General features: G+C 43.9%; 2 protein-coding genes across 2 annotated transcripts in view; one reads left to right on the top strand and one right to left on the bottom strand.

Moving 5' to 3' along the window:
• The window catches only part of T265_07582 (hypothetical protein), a gene marked incomplete at both ends in the record, with an annotated part of 33749 nt that extends 18396 nt beyond the window's left edge, over positions 1-15353 (top strand). Inside the window, 3 exons of the mRNA XM_009173139.1 lie at positions 1471-2239; positions 10992-11181; positions 13918-15353. Coding sequence (XP_009171403.1) covers positions 1471-2239; positions 10992-11181; positions 13918-13990 — 1032 coding nt within the window. The remainder of the gene's footprint in view (positions 1-1470; positions 2240-10991; positions 11182-13917) is intronic.
• Positions 13916-16872, bottom strand: part of T265_07581 (hypothetical protein) — a gene marked incomplete at both ends in the record, with an annotated part of 17198 nt that continues 14241 nt past the window's right edge. The window contains 2 exons of the mRNA XM_009173138.1: positions 13916-14394; positions 15096-15353. Coding sequence (XP_009171402.1) covers positions 14305-14394; positions 15096-15353 — 348 coding nt within the window. The remainder of the gene's footprint in view (positions 14395-15095; positions 15354-16872) is intronic.

Below are 16872 nucleotides of genomic sequence, written 5' to 3'. Positions count from 1 at the left end.
TTCAAATAAGTCATGGCTGTACGGCAGTGAAGCATTGGTGTTGAGCACTGATGTCATGCTGTCGTTGATGATGATGATGATGAGTGGAACATGCAGGGCGTATGTGCACACATATGCAATCACAAATGTCGCTTATCGTCTCCAGGCGCGACGGAATTATTTGACTGGCTATAGAAATTGTCGCAGTTGAGGAATTGATATGGCATGAGCGTGCCATGCAAGAGATTTTCAGCTGAAGCTAATATGACACTCTTCGTTTAACGTGAGATTTAAGTAACCCGGAAAAGATATGCGGAAATCGATTTCGTTTGCTACTAATACGAAACCAAGTAGTGATCTAGTGCACACCCACACTGGACAGAAGGCAACTCCTGTCAGGTCGACTGTAGACCGCGACATTTTTTGTTGACATTGAATTGTTAAACAAAAGTCGTAACTGAAACTTCGATTGCAATGACAGCTTACGTCCTTAGATTCAAGAGTCCGTTCATTGTTTCTGGTTTCCCTTCTTCTCTTTGAGTCCTTCTCTGAGGCCAGTAAAATAAGTGCAGTCGTGTACAGCACCAACCGTAACTGCCTGTGATGACGGGTCTAGCAGCGAGAGGAAAACGTTCTATCTAAGAAGTAATTTGACGCCCTGCACACCCAACCAAGACAGCCTAATGGAGTGAGCGCCTGCATCCTTAGCCACAAATGGATAATTATCCTATGGTTAGATCTCAAGTGAACGTAGTACTGATAACCCACAGTAAGTGCAGAGCAACAGTTCACGGTTTCGGCATGTGGAATTTCGCGGAAGGAACTACTTATTAGCCTGTACATGGAACGTGGCATGTACTTGCTGGCAGACAAGCTAATCATGGACAGACCGAGTATAATCGGTCCAGTAACATAGGGTTAACATGAAGCTCATTCATTGGTTTGTCAATTACACGTTCCATACACAATTCTGCAGTCGCATTAGTGCGTAGGCTGCCCAGCAGTTCCAGTGACACTCTTGCCATCCTTTCTATTAAGGCTTTTCAAGTAGGCTGCTTTCACCCATGAATCTCAGTCGCATCCTCATATCTTCCTACTATGCACCTGAATTCCTTGTACCCAGCCGACGTCTACTCTGGTACCCTAATAACTCCAAAAGGAATTCGGTCAGCTTATTCTCATCGATTTGATTGTACACTGGTCCACGCGTGATGTGGATACCACTGTAGGCTGTATAAGAAATAAAGTTCCATTTGGAGAGATCGCTGTTACAATGAAAGTCCTCTTTCTACCCCAGTCCCTTTAGTGAGTAATTGATGATATCAGTGGTAACAAGCGCGGTTAAGGCTTTTCACTCAAACAGGAATTAATGTAAAACTTATTGAACCAGTAGAAACAAAGGCTTTTAAATCCAATTCCGTTTAATCCTAGTGCTTTTTTGATTGACGATCAACTTTTCTAACTTTTATGATCCCTGACACTGGTTAAAAGGTATTGGATTCCACCGATCTGGATTGGTGGACTGTTCGTGATCAAAATGGAGCTGAGGGTGAGATTCCACGATGGAAGCTGCAAGAGTATTCTACTGGAAGACGAACCACACTTTTGCAAACATCACCGGGTCTTAGCCACCTAACGCGGAAGGTCGAACATGGGCTGTCTCAGCAAACAAGTACCGCTAAACCTTCTGGTTACAAGTCACCAGTACGTGCCAAAACACCCGAACAGGATCCTCCCTTGCGGCAGTCCCCGGTTGCATCAAATACAGCACTCAAACACCAATCCCTACCGCCCATGCAAGTGCAAGGTCCAAATGTTTCCGGTGATTCGGATGTTGATGTGGCTGCAGAAGCCTCAAAAGCTAGTGAGCCATCATTTTCGAAGAGGCAACAAAATGCTTCCGGCAGCATGTCCATGGACTTGTCACAGCCAACGAAATCCCCATCTCCCCAGACGGTTTCGCACTCTCACTTCTCCATTCCTCAAGGAAATATGGTCTACATGACTGCAGAACAGATACAGGAATTACTGAAGAGTCCGAACAGAAACACCCAATTGCCCGTGGTCATTGTGCCCATGAATGAGTTACAAAACTACACCTCGCAGACCAGCATGTCATCAGGGGTGAATGGGAATATGAATTGCTTTGATACCTCCGTACCCATGCGGTGGCCTGAACTTAACGAAATGAGAGAACCGATGATGCCGGCACGTTTGCCTACTCCACCGATCCTTTCATCTTATGGTGGAGCGCCACTGGGTAAGTGCAAGATTATTTTGGTGTGCCGGATGGATTATTGCTTCTTAGTACGTGGAGTATTTTCTTTAAATTAATAGACAAGCAGTGAAACTTATGATGAGACACTGAGTAAACAGTAGGGTAAGCGAGATCCTAATCGGTTGTCGTAATTTCAATCCAGTTCTAGAAGTTCTCCTACTCGTAAGCAGTATCTCCATACTCCTAGAAAAGTGGCTTCTGAAAAGAAGATTGCCTTCTCATTGAAGATCTTTTCAAATCGTGTAACACGCATAGTCCTTTACCAAAGATGATACGTGAACCCACATGGCTCATCATCCCTGGACCCATTAATGAATGCTGAGAATTTCGTTCCATGTGACGTGACACCTCGTGCAAAAGATAATCGAAACACAATCGTCGCGTAACTTGCATCGGTAAATAAACACTGGCTACCGTATAGACTGCGCGAATCGTGGGACACAAAACTACTCAACCTATGGCTTACGGAAGTTCACGAACAATCAGAACTAGGCATAACCAGATCTAAAACACCTCATCTGGCAGAGCAGTAGGAAGTTGATGAATAGCTTACTGAACATATATTCATTCATAATTGGCTGGTTATGTCTTGGAGAGAATAGATCCGGTTTGTGAACAGCTAACGGTTATAACTGAGTGAATCGCCTGGGATGCAGTCACGATGAGAAAATTCAATGAAATAAAACTTCTGGTCTTATTGTCCCCCGTTCCTTCTCCACTAACCTGTTCATAGCCGCCGAACCGAAGGCATTTACATTTATCAGACACTCGCTAGCTGAATACCATAGGGAGTGAAATACCTATCACACATTCATTGATTAACTTGGTACTCAACACACAGACGTTCGTGTCTATGGTCGTATGCCACCAGATTTTTCGTGAAATCTAGAAACATCTCACTTTACCTGCATCGACAGATATACGTAGTACGCACTAATCTCACTGTCGACCCCGCTAAGCTTTGAAAGATCGTGACTGAGTGACTACTTTTTTACGGACAGAACACTATCCACCCTAAGCTATCTCTGTCGGGACAGGTCAAAGAGGGCATCCCAGCGGGATGGTGACGTCAAAGGTTTTTATTCTTCGACACCAGTTAATCAAGCTTAAGGTAGCGTGATGTATCATCGGCATCGTTCACTCTTTGACTTTGGAAAAATTGGGGAAAGTTTCCCAAAAGTTGACCACCAGAAGAGCAGGAATTCTCTAGCGGTTATGAAAGAAATTCCGCGGGACCAATCAACAAGAATCGTTGCTCTTTGTGCTGCGAAAAAAAAGTAGGTGGAAAACTTGGGTAACTAGGTGATTCCATCGTTTACACGGACTTCAGTTAGAAGCTTTTGTCAGTTTCGTGCCAGTAACAGTCACGTGGGCCGCAGTGCAGGTAGTTTGGGAGCATTCGATGAACAGTGTGTCCGACTCATCTCACCCATCCCGAATGCTTCCAGGCGTGGACTTCGCATTTTAGAGTAAACTTGGTGCTATACATCCTAATTCTGACAGTCTGAACTAAGAGAAACTTCTCTAATCTGCACAATTCCTTCAAAAGTAAAGGAGAAATTCATACACGCACACACACCTTATTAACCTTTGAACGTTCCTCCTTTGGCAAGGTTTTTTAGCTAGTCCACACCACGCAGTGGAAGCTTTGGGATCGAGTTAGAGCTTATAAGCAGTGCACAATCTTGGGTGTACTGGGATTCGAACGCTGACCCTCTAAAACGCGATGCGAGTGCATTACCACTTACTAGACACACCTGAATTGCCACTATAAAGCAGGTGAACGTGGTCACACTTGATTGATATGATTGGTCTAGACAACGACCCAATAGCTGTCCTGATTGAGCTTCGTACGAGACCTCCTACTCAGGCACTGCCACATGAAGATATATTTTGATGCACAAGAGATAGCCTAATAATGGTACTTTGTGTGGGATCCTTCACCTTGGACAACCGCTTTCGACCGTCCCTGTCATTTGGTGCATAGTGAGATTTTGCTGTAGTTCGTTGAGATGAGTATCTGGCCAGAGATTTGCGAAGTAGTGCAGAAATGAAACGACTGGTCTACCAAGGTCATTTTTACTGCTTCAGTCTCATTACGAAATCACTTCACCTGAAATTCGCCTGAACCCTGTTATCAACTTAGCCTCACATTGGTAGATTAACTGCTTAATTTTGGGAAAACTTACACGAATGAATATGTGGTTGCTTGGATTGCATGTGCACAACCCAGTAATCCCATTAAACTTCACTTTCTCCCGTTCAGCTGAGCGTAAGTCAAATCTGAACGATTTGCTAAACAACCTGAATCTGCGTCTAACCATTTGCTGCCTGCATTGTTTATTAGCTTCAGCCCCATTCGCATTACAGCCACCAATGTATGTCAGCTAGGCCTATTAGTAGACTTTTTTTGAATCAAGTCATCGATACATTTTAAACTAGGCTCGACATCTGGATCATGACAGTCTTTGGGCAAGTTCGTTCATAAGTATGAATAGGTCTGAATCACTATTGGCAGTACAATGCTCCATCAGGAAAGGTAGACTGCTGTTTTGGAAGCCCTCCATTGGAGTAAACTTGGTACGGTATTATCCGTATCGATGCAAATCTCTACACACCACGAGAGTTTTGTGGGTGATGTAGTCACTTAGATGTCTTTTTAACTCGATCCCCGGGTCGCACTTGAGTCAACTTGACGGCAAACCATACTTTCAAAGGACGCACAACAAGAGAAAGTCGAATTGCGTTAACGATGAATGGTATATCTCATATTCTGATTGGAACACATACCGACAAAGGTGTTGAATAGCAATCGTACATGCTCTTCGCTACCTAAATGTTGAAAACTGGGGTGCTGAAATTTCAATGGCATGCTTTTCCGAGGCTTCCTTGGGATAAGTTCATATTTGATGTTGTGTTTAAAAAAGTCAAATATAGCATCTGAAATGGTGGCTCACTCTGGAATAGACTGGAACACAAACCAGTCCGATGTGCCCCTTTGGACCAAACGTTAGACTTCATTTGGAGGACATACTCAGGGTCATGAGGAACCTGGATTACAATATTTGTATCTAAAGTTTAAGCCGTCAATAAATTCCACGAAGCCACTCGGGACTACCAACATCAGGAGACTGGACTGGCACGAGCTGAAGGAATCCTGGTCAGGGTATGCAAACTTTACTGAGAGTGCATCTCAGTTAAAGTAAACTTATAAGATCCTACCGAAAGGTTAAATTCAAGAGATCGCATTGTGAAGTAGATTTTTGCTAAAAGCTCTAGTGCTGCTTACTTCTCCATATGCACACTATGCTGTACCGTGATTATCCGAATGTCGTACATCAAGAAACTCATCATTTATCCAAATAGATCGGTACTATCTTTCTAACCAATCGGTTTACATCTCTCTTTTTAATGTGATTCTTATGAGTCCATGTTGATTCATTCATTGTACATTTCTAGCCCTTGGTTTCTCTCGCTATCCATTCAACTATCGTAAGTGTGTTTTCGCGTAAAAAAAGTCCTGTTTGAAATTTAGTAACTTCTGGCAGAAGAAAGCCTTGCGCTTGCAAGCCTCCGCGTTGATCTAATAATTGATACCAATTGAACAGTAACATCTGTCATGCCTTTGGCAACAACTCTCGGTTAACCCTGTTTCATAGGTGCTTTCACTAACCAACTAACGCCAAAATGCTGTTTTCATGGTTATTGATGCCTGCTCCTTAAGAAGTACGTGATAAGTCTTCTGCTTCATAGCGTTCAGTTTATTCAATACCCCTCTCTTTCTAATCCGAGTTGGTGTACACAAATTCTACTTGATCAACACACCAGATATGATGACATTCACACGCTTAGCAAGAAGCCCCTAGTGATCAGGTCTGAATATTGACGGACGTGGCTCGTAATTCCCCGTTCTAAAATCATCCCTTGATTTAGTAAACTTGTAGCCAGAAACAACCCAAAACAACTCAGCAGATGGAACCCAGCTGAATAATCAAGAGAGGCTTCGAGATATTGCTTCGGCCTACGCTTCCTACTGGAGTGAAAAAAAGCAAGAAGCTTCATGCTTTATTTTGGGGTTTTGGACAACCCGAATGGAAGAACAATGGATGCATCAAACTGCATCAACTCGAGGGTAACAGCCATCTGATTCCGGTTATCGGTTGCATGGTATGCAAATTTTATCGACATGATTCCCCAGTCAGGGAAAGGGGAAAAAATACAACCATCCTATGGAAAATCTGGCCAGATCTTAAAGTGATTCGTTTCGCTCTCACTTGACTTTACTACCGGGATTATCATGGACTCAAAGGCCTAGAAGATACTGTGATCCTATGGATTCGCATGGCGAAAAGACAAAGTTGGAAGAATACTCGCAGTCCGCGCGGTACTGAAATCTCCACTACCAAACACAATTCTGCGCTTACCAGTGGAGCTATCCAAGAAATCTGCTACAACATGATATCGATAATGTCTTGATCAAAAAAGTGATTACCGCTTTACGGGCGGTTGTCTTGGAGATGTTCTTCTTAGAGAAATGCCACGTCATGAACCAGGAGAAAAATTATTCAATCTAGTTAGAAATACCGGAGAACCAGGAGACTGTTTCGAAAGTCTGCGAAGCCCCATTGCAAAGCCTGGTAGATAAATAAGTCCCAAGCACGCGCAAAGGTTAACGGATCACAGCAGCTGCTGTGAACACCACTGGGTTGAAACAAAGACAGATGGGAGAGTGATCTACTAAGGATGACCAAGTGACAATCACTACTGCTTGGGAAGTTGTGGAACTTGTTCAGAAGATCCATTGTCCGACGGATATAACAACTGGAAAGAAAGCCAGAAGAGCTAGAACCAAGCCTCTGGGACACCTACGGAAAGTGAAAAGCTTTGATCGTCATCATCAGAGACTTTTCGCCGGAGCGAAAGAAGTATAATGACCAAAGTGATTGACGCTTCGGTAACTAGAATTTCACCATACTGTCGAACAACTCAATAAGTCTAACCAGGTGGTGACAATTTGGATGTCTCGTTTTTCAATACCAATCAACCAGTCATAGGATGTGGAATTTGGGCACACAACACTTGAGTGAAGTAACAGCCACAAGATGAGGGAATGGTGGGACATCACGCGTTACCTTCAGACCTCGCCGAGCTAGAAAGTAACGACATCACAGAACGAACTTCTACAGCTGTCATGCATAGCATGGGAGCTGAAAGACTTCCTTGAAATCCCGAAGAATGCAAGGACGGCTTCTTTGCACAAGGAAGAAGGAAAACAGGCACCCGATGCGGAATGCATCCTGTGTATACCTGGTAAGGTATTTATTCTTATCCCCCTAAACCAGCTAGCTGCTGGCATTATGAGGGGAGACTGTTTTGAAGAACACAATTGTTTTTGAGGCGGCTGAAGTGTAATGGACTTGGTCTCGGGAATGACAAAAAGTTTTCAGTCTTGGAAAAAACGGGTGTAGACCTCGACAACTCTCTCAACGGATTCAAGATCAATAAGGAGGTGAAGCATCGTTTTTACTTGCTACAACCCTGTTCAGCTTGCATTAATAGTCCACATCAATGGTACTTTGCCACTGCGAAATTGGCGCATCAAGCAAACGAATGAATACCGATTCAAGTCGGAATTTTTCCTGGCCAAAAGGTCGCTGGATAGTCGATGGATAGTTGTGGTGAATTACGAGGACCGTGAGCCCAATGTCCCCATGATGTTTTTCGTGGATTGCTGGGCTTTATTTTTGCGTTCCGAAGCGGAACTACTGTGACCAATTATAAAGCCTCTTGTGCAACAGTGTTGCATTTTAAAAACGTTTGCATTTTATCAGCTAGGGGAAGGGGCTCAAAGTGAAGCACCACGTATACAACCGAATGAGAGCGTGTGGTAGGGAATTTCTGCCACCTTGGGAACGTACTACCGACGGATTCAATAGTGAATTGAACACAAGCTACACTCAGCAGCGCACTTGGCAACTTCAGGAAACGTGTCTGGGGCGATGGATAGTTGTGGTGAATTACGAGGACTGCGCTGTATCACACTTTCTGCTACACAGTACTGAGTGGACAGATCAACGACCATCTGATCAACCATCAGTACACACACCCGAGCTACCAGTATTTAGACACATTGACAGTTGGTCGGTTTCACTTGCAGTTTCTGTGTAAAATCCCTAATACTGAGTGCGCAGACTGTATCCAGAACACCGAAATTCTTCGGAGGATGAACATTATTGGAGTGAAAAAGCATTTTGAAAAGAAACCAGCTCAGCTGGTTGGGCCATTTGAGACGAATAACAGCTCGTCTACGACCAGCTATAGGGCAGAGTTCGAAATCGGAAAAGATAGAAATTTTGCCGATGAATCGGGCCTCAATTAGGTTTGCAAAACCTGCCTTGATCCGACTTCATTAGAAGACCGTAAGACATGGAAATCCATCCAGGCGGGAGTGAGAAGCCGTAAGACTCAACACTTCTTAGCCCTGCAAAACAAGCTAGTCACTAGGATGACGGTGGATCTTCTTGTGTATCCTTGACTATGTGAAACAGTACAACTGTCGGTATTTCGGGTAACCAGCCCAACCACCCGCTATCTGCAATACATAACTGAACTTAAGATCACTTTGCTTCATTTTTTAATCAATTTCTCCCTCACATACTGTAGTTCTGAGGATGGTGGTATCAGTACTCGTGTTTATTTGAATACCATCACTTTACTCCGAACAACCTAGATAGACTTGCGGAACATTTGTATTTGTTGTACTGAAGAAGGGTGACGTCGATGCCTCGATGATAAACAAGTACTTAGTGCCAGTTTTCAAATTAGTGCCGTCGTGTTCAAGTCGATAACAACAGACGGTTTACGCGGAGCCGAACGTATGCAAGTCGTTGGTTCTTTTGTAGACCCAAGGGAATGAGAATGCCAGCCACACATGCAGATGACTGTTGAATGATATCAGTCGACCTATCAGTCGACATAACAATATGCACCGGCATTAGTTTCCCGTTTGTTACCAAAATGTCGTTGTTTTTTTTACCAACTTTTCCAGGTTTCGGGGTAGCACTCAACTCACCTCGCCATAATACTGTATCAAATTTCATAAGTGGTGACCACCAGATGGGGCCTGTCTCAGAGCTTCCCGGCCTGCGTAGATAGCCATACTCTTGTCAGTCCTGCAGGGTCCCAGGTTACGGTAATGAGATGAACAGAAAAGACCTATTCGGCTGTGCCAGGTGTGTCTTTTGGGGGATTTATCCCGCAGGATAAATCGTGTTGACTTGGTTAGACATTCTGCGATGTTATCCACCGGGAACAGTGCCGTATTCTGTCAACTTCAGGAGCAGATTAATTAAATCTTTCCCAAGTAGTACTAAAACAAAAGCGGTGTCTCGGTAGTGTCAATACGAATGGACGCCGGATGGCGTCCTTGTTGCCTTCCCTCAGCGTACCTTAATATATGGCTATAAAACAATAATATACTTTGACCTTGTATTCAGATTTACTGAGTGTTTTTTAGGCAGGCATCTCCATATGTTTATGTAAGCCTAGCAGCTGACTCGCGGCGTATCATGGTCCACTATCCGGGTGATTCTAGAAAATAAAAAGCAAAAGTGAACGCTGCTGGTCATGATTTGATATTCAGGAGCTTCAGGTAGTGAAACTTCTGAGCTTATGTGATCCAAGTGGCCTTCTATTAGTACGAAATAATATGGCGAGAATGATGAGGCACACCGGTTCGATAACCATGCTAACTATTGCCGCTTGAGTGTGCCAATCAAATCACAATAAGTAAATACCTCACTCTGTGACACCAACATCTATCCCCATGGTGACTGGAGCGACTACAGAGCTAATATTTGGTAAGCAGTGAGGTTATGAACATTCAAATATGGATTTCACCACATGAGATGGACATACATTGTTTTACCCTCGTTGGGATTCGTCAACAGTGCGTTTGTCATAAGGATTCAAAGAGTTTTAAACCCAAAACCTTCTGAATAGGATTTTAACGCGGTACCTGCTGGCTAGTCACTATCCTTCAGTCACGTAGTTTGTGCCATCTACCATCTACCATGTGGGTAACTCATAACATCAAACTCATGACGGACAATGCACGGTCGTTCTTTGACAATTTTCTCAATAAACTTCGAAAGAACTAGTCAACTCTGTGCAGAAAAGGTTAGATTAGAGTAGATTTCATCAACAACAATCCAGTAACATGGATTGCATTCCCCATGGGTGAAATATTCACCTTCACAGACCTTGAATATAACAGAAAATTCCGTTCGGATATCTTGTAGCCCATCAGACCTGGATTTTTTTTTCGGGTCTTTAGGAGGAAACCCTCCGTTTCTCGAGCTATATTTGTTCCCATCTGAAATTTCCACATGGTACTCAGAAAGTGAATATTGTTCATATCAACCACCTATAAAAAAACAAGTACAAACCCACAAATGCTGACTTTGCACCTTTATCGCGCTAGTTTACTTAGCCTAAATTTGGCAGTCTTGCCAGCATATCGCTAAACGCATCATACTCACACAATAAAAATCGGGCGTTCATATCTAGTAGATATCGTTAGTTTGCATATGATCCAAGCGAAATGGAACAAAGTCGCAGGCCAAATCAGTTTCTAATCACATTCCACATCGTGTCCACACAGTGATGATTCCTCCATAAGCTAATTCAGCCAACACAAACGCTAATAACCTGCAGTTATATTTGTTTCAATCAGCCACGCACATGCACACTATGACCAGGGAGCTAAGGGAACGCCTATCGAAAATGCGCGAAGGAGGCGGCACTGGACTGCGATCTGTTCCCTCGCCAACCATGACCTCAGACAGGCCGTACGGACGCCTGACAAAGTACTCGAGCAAAGAGGACGTTGCCGAATGGCTTGTAGCACACAGTTTCCCTCAAAAGTAAGTGATGAACTTTTGACCATATGGAAAACCCGTTCTACAAAGTGAGTTTTTCCCAGGGTGTTTGAACTTTTTACATGGAAAATTCACAAATGAGACCCAACGACAGTATAGGAAACCAACTATTTTGCGCGGGTGGTGAGATGAAATTTTTGAAAAAGGTTGCCCATCGCAACCGAAACGTCGGTTTGCAACATCCCATGCCACTACGTTGTTGAGTTTAAGTTTCGAGAAAACACAAATGTTGTTGCTGGCCATCAGCGAATCGGTCAGGATCAAGCCCAATGCCATTTCGCTTCTTTTTCACATTTACTCATAACACGGAAGCCACCATATTAAGTGTCAGCAGCAACGAAATCGCACCATAGTGGTTCCCCATTACTCGGCACTTCTAAGGATGGATAAACGCTGGGTTTTTTGGGGGATATAACCCTGTCAGTCCTTTACAAGGTTAAGAAACCAACACAATTACTCAGCCCTCTTTCATGCTGGTGGCTCCTAAAATTTTAGCCCAGTAATTGACGTGACTTCGTACAGAGTCTCGTCACCTTGATACGTTTGTCAGACAACGAAATACTCTCACAACTGACTGCTATCATGCTGTCGTAACGTCACAACTAATCTCATGCACACTAAGCAACACAGGAAAACTATGAAAATGGTGTTTATGTCCTACTGTCCTGGCGCAATCATTCTGGTGAGTCCACGCAATAGGGGTAAAGCACTGGGCTCTTATCACAGCCCACCAGTAGTGCATATCCTTGGCAGGGCCAGGGGTTGTTGCGAGGCGAGCATGTTGCCACTCTACCACCAGCACACGCTGGACGCATATGAATTTTCGTGTCTGAATAGGCGAAAACGTTCATACCTGAATAATGTGACCTGACGGCTCGAACGACGGCCCAGTAACTTGCCCGGGTGTTTCGACCAATTGGTCCGCAAGTCAGGATTCCCAGTCAGGTAGCGCCACAGACGCTTGAAAGCTGCTGAGCACTTTTCTGTTTCGTTGCATTCTACTTTACTACGCGACAAAAAACTCCGCTGAAAGATTCCACGACCATTACAACACACCTAGAAATAACGGACAGACGCTGGAAACAGTTAAGAGACACTTCTCATTTCAATCTAAAATAGCGGACCGCTTTAAGAGTAACATTGTTATCGAAGGGAATAAGAGTATATGGATTGAGTTAAAACTTTCGTGCTACACATGTACCTTACTCAGTATTCACGTTTCGAAGGCTTCCAGAGTACGCTACTTTTTTACATATTAACTCCCATTACATCTTATTGAACTGGGATCATCATACCGTAAGGGTCGCATCTCAATCGACAAACCTTATCTACCGGAATAGATGGATCTACTCACGAAAACCACTCACAGGTTTGTTTCGCGTCGTTTCTTCAACAAGATAGAGTAAGCCACGGCTACATTACCATCGATAGTTCTAGTTTACAGTGTGGGAAGGTCCGTTATGTTCACTAGCCATTCCTCTTGATCCAGGCGCACCGACGAAGTGGATTTCTGTGTAGCACCGCATGCCACGAGTGGAGATGTTTATTTCGCCGTCCCTATGCAACTGCCCAATCACAACATACACGCGTCAGGTGATGGGCCTCACTAAGACAGCCATTCTTTAGGTGGGATGATTTTCGGAAGACAGTTCGGAATGGAAAAACGAGCTGCTCCGAAACCACCTGAACCCTTTGGCTCATCACGTCATTCGCTGGGCATGCTTTCAAACTATGGGGTGAAACAGTTACGCTTTCGCATTTAGGTCCAACCATGGTCGAGAATTTTTAGACACTGTTAGCGATGGATCACAGAAATGTTGTCACCATACCCAACTACAGCCGAAATGCTACTGCCGTTTCCCTTTGTTCACGGTAGAGTTCTAGCCTCCATGAAGGGGTTCAACGGAATGGACCTATACACAATGAACCGGGCCCAATTGATGGAACACGTTGGTCCCGAACGATGTGACGAGCTATTTTATGCCTTTCGAGGAAGCTGATATCGGTAAGTCATCAACTATTTTTTGCAAAACAGTCTGCAGCATGACAATGACTGTGGAGTTTGTGGATTATCCTACACAGAATACAATCGTCAGGAATATAATGTGAATGCCTTCGATGAGACAAGAACAAGTGTCTCCAAGTACGGAACCACTGAGGTCCTTTGAATGTGTCCACACAACCTAAGTTTGTTTTCAAAGTCTACGTCTCTCCATAAGAGGTTCTGTGAGATTGTATGAACCATTCATTGGCTTGTGGGACAACGATGCTCGTTCTTGGAGATTTTTCGAACGGCTACTACACCAGCAATTGCGTCCATTTAACTAGCACATCTTAGTTACTATGTGTAGCTAAGGGTATTCAGGGGAGTGACTGCCCACGGGTCGTAGGAGGCGCAACTTCACCTTCGGCCGGGTGGACTCCGGTCGCTGCATAGAGCAACTGACCAGAAGGCGGATGAACAGGTCCTTAAAATGCTTTTCTGTCTTTCTCAGATATGCAAAAGCAAAAACATGGTAGGAACAACAAGGGAGTAGGAGATCAGGGTTGATGTTCTTTCTGTTGTCGGTAAACGAAAAGAAAGCGATAAAAACCAATTCGAACGACTGATAGCTCACGTGATGACTGACTCCGGATCAACGAATACTAATTCCACCTCCGTTGCAGCTTGGTCACGCCACGAGATGTCCTCACTACGTGTTTTTCTGATTTTTATTTCAGGATAGATGGAGTAAACAGGGCACAAATATTTCCAGCGAAAGACGCATTACATGCCAATACCGACTTGCGATAACTCATTCCATCAGTTACCAACCGCGTCATCTCTTTGGCACAACCATAACGACCAACCTGCACAAAAATGCTTACACTCAACTCTATCCTCTCCCCCTTTTTCACTCCAGTGAAAGAACAGGCGTTATCGTATTTCTCTTTACTTTAGCACTCACTCTTTATACTCCCTCCGCGTTCTGGCGCCACGCAGTCGGCAGTTACCCCAATTTATCTGCCTGTGTGAAAGCGAAAATATGCGCTCTTATGTAGTAAAAAGACATTTTTATCACGTAATTTTGTACAAGACAAAGAAATGTTTTTTTCGAAATGCATTCTTCACTTCGTCTTGGGCGTGTTCAAGCCGTATTTGGCTTTTAGACGATCCAGTTCCTCCTTTTTCTTATCTACGTCAGTCTTTTTGAATTGCTGGAAGAGAAATGGGCAGTGATAGCTTATTAACGAGCTATTAAAAATCCACAGACAGCCGTAATAACGAAAAGATTTCGGCTAGTAAATGGGCGTTGAATAAAATGTGCGCATTGCGTTATGTTGCACGTCACGACGGACCTTGCAACCGAAATCGTGACTCCTGTCCTCAGGCCAGGTCTAGTAGAAACTTAGAGCAACAATGGTCGCTCGGATTCATCTGCTATCCACTGTGGTCATTCCACATGAGACAATGTATGCAACAATAATGCGTGGTAAATGAAACGGGGTCGAAATTATTGTTTCCATGTCCAATCAGCGAGCTTATGCGAGCAGGCAGTACCAAGGAGATTAACCTCGGGGGGGGGGGGAACCATATAAGCCAATTCACAATAACAGCTCAATAGTCTCGAAACAGAAAGACAGAATTTAAAGTTTTTCAATAGATTTCTCCATTCTAACGTCCTTTTGCGATATTCTACTAATCCTATCTATCAGGGAAGTGCGTGAATCTAAAGTATACAGTGACGGAAAAATAACAGCTCCGAGCATTTTAAATCCAAGCAGTGAATCCGCCTCATTATGGTTCAAAATGCCGCAAACGATGCTGTAACGAGAAGTTGAGGCACTCTAGTAGCGTATTTCTTGATTTGTGGATGTGTACTTACAGAAGTGATCAGAGTAACATCATCAGAACTTACCTTATGGCGCTGATAATATAGCACAACAAGATACCGATTACAAACGTTGAAGCCACTCAAATGATCACAGGCATTCTTTGCATCAAATATGTCTTCGTATATCACCAAACCGGTGCCCTTAGTTTCTGGAGTGTTTCCAATCCGGATCTGACGAATTGCACCATATTTGCCGAAAATATCATACATTTCTTCTGCAGAAATGTTGTACGGTAGATTTTTCACAAGTAGAACCCGATTGACTTCCGGTGGGAGACGAGTCTGACAGGAATGGTGCAAAAACATGCGATGAATTTCAGCCTTACTATCCCAAGAAGAGTGTTGTACTAGTACCAATAATAATAATAATAATAATAATAATAATAATAATAATAATCGCTCAGTTGTAACAACCTTCCAGTGGCTAGATGTCATGCCATCCGGAAGAAGTACGAGGAATGAGATACTTCCAAGTTGTCTGAGCCTGGATTGAAATAGTAGAGATTCAGAGGCCGGTTCAAACGACGGGCCTTCCGGTCAGAAAACTCGCGCCTTAACCACTGAGCCATCTCGAGCCATATCTCTCAAGATACATATTTGATTCGAAAAGTGTTAATACTAGGTTGTAACAGGGTCCGCTTCCTAAACGGAGGGTTACTATGCAAGATAGAGAGGTTACATTGTTTTTAGTCGGTTTGTGAATACCTCTCCTACAATAACTCGTCTTCATTGATGACCGCACACTGCCGCGTGTCAACTTGGCTTACCCAAAACCATTCTCTACGGACGCGCCAGTCCCACCGCCTATTCTATGAAAATGGAAATGCTTGATGATTTTAAGCGTCCCGGTCATCACTCGTTGTAGCGCAAACCACAGTCGCAGCCTCGAAACTTCAGTATTTTGTACCTACATTTTGTGCCCAACATGCCCTGCCACTGCTGTCTTCAACTGAGACTTATGCTTTTCGGTTGTGCTCGCCGATTGTGATGTGAAGTCCTGTCCCACTCAGGCCTTGATACAACCTTTGTAGTTGACCGGAGCCCCGCTTAATGTGCCCAAGTTAGTGCTTCAGGAAGGAACAGTGGGGCGAAAAGTCTCGCTACGAGTGGAGCGAAGCTGATTTATCCAAAGATTGCCAGCCTAAGTACGGGACCCTATTTGGAAAACGGACACCATAATCGACTCTCTCCAGTTGTCCAGAATGACCTCATTTTCCAAGCCAAATAGACTGAGGACTTCACCCCCTGAATAATGCAGGTATAGGTATATAGGACCAAACGCTCGAAGGCAATTGTGGTCCGCCTACTTGACGCCTGTGTGCGAATGTCCCGAGAGCATTTCGATCCCAGACGTTTCAGAGGCGAGCAGAGAAATTTCAAGCACCACATCAATAACAAAGTCGGGGAAAAGTGATATTGGGCAGGCTTGTCTTATTCCGCTAGAAGTGAACTCAGGCGAAAGCTTGTCGTATACTCGTGGGGGATATCAATACCCCCCAGAAAATGCTGTGTTTTTATGTGTGCTAGCGAACTCCCAGCATCTTCAAGGTCAAACTATGAAATATCAATGACCTGTTGATACTCTAAGGAAATTTAAATCCGACCTTTTATGTGTCTAGCGAATTCCCAGCATCTTCAAGGTCAAACTATGAAATATCAATGGCCTATTGATACTCTAAGGAAATTTAAATCCGAACACGTACAGGATACCATTTCTTTCCACTGACTTGGGTTCGGAAGCTCCGGGCATCGCCTGTTGATCGTGTGTTGTTGGATTATTAAAGTTTGTGTCCGAGGTTCT

This window comes from Opisthorchis viverrini (genome assembly GCF_000715545.1).
Source record: "Opisthorchis viverrini unplaced genomic scaffold opera_v5_175, whole genome shotgun sequence".
NCBI classification, from domain to species: Eukaryota; Metazoa; Platyhelminthes; class Trematoda; order Opisthorchiida; family Opisthorchiidae; genus Opisthorchis; species Opisthorchis viverrini.
This window is presented reverse-complemented; position numbering and strand designations above follow the sequence as displayed.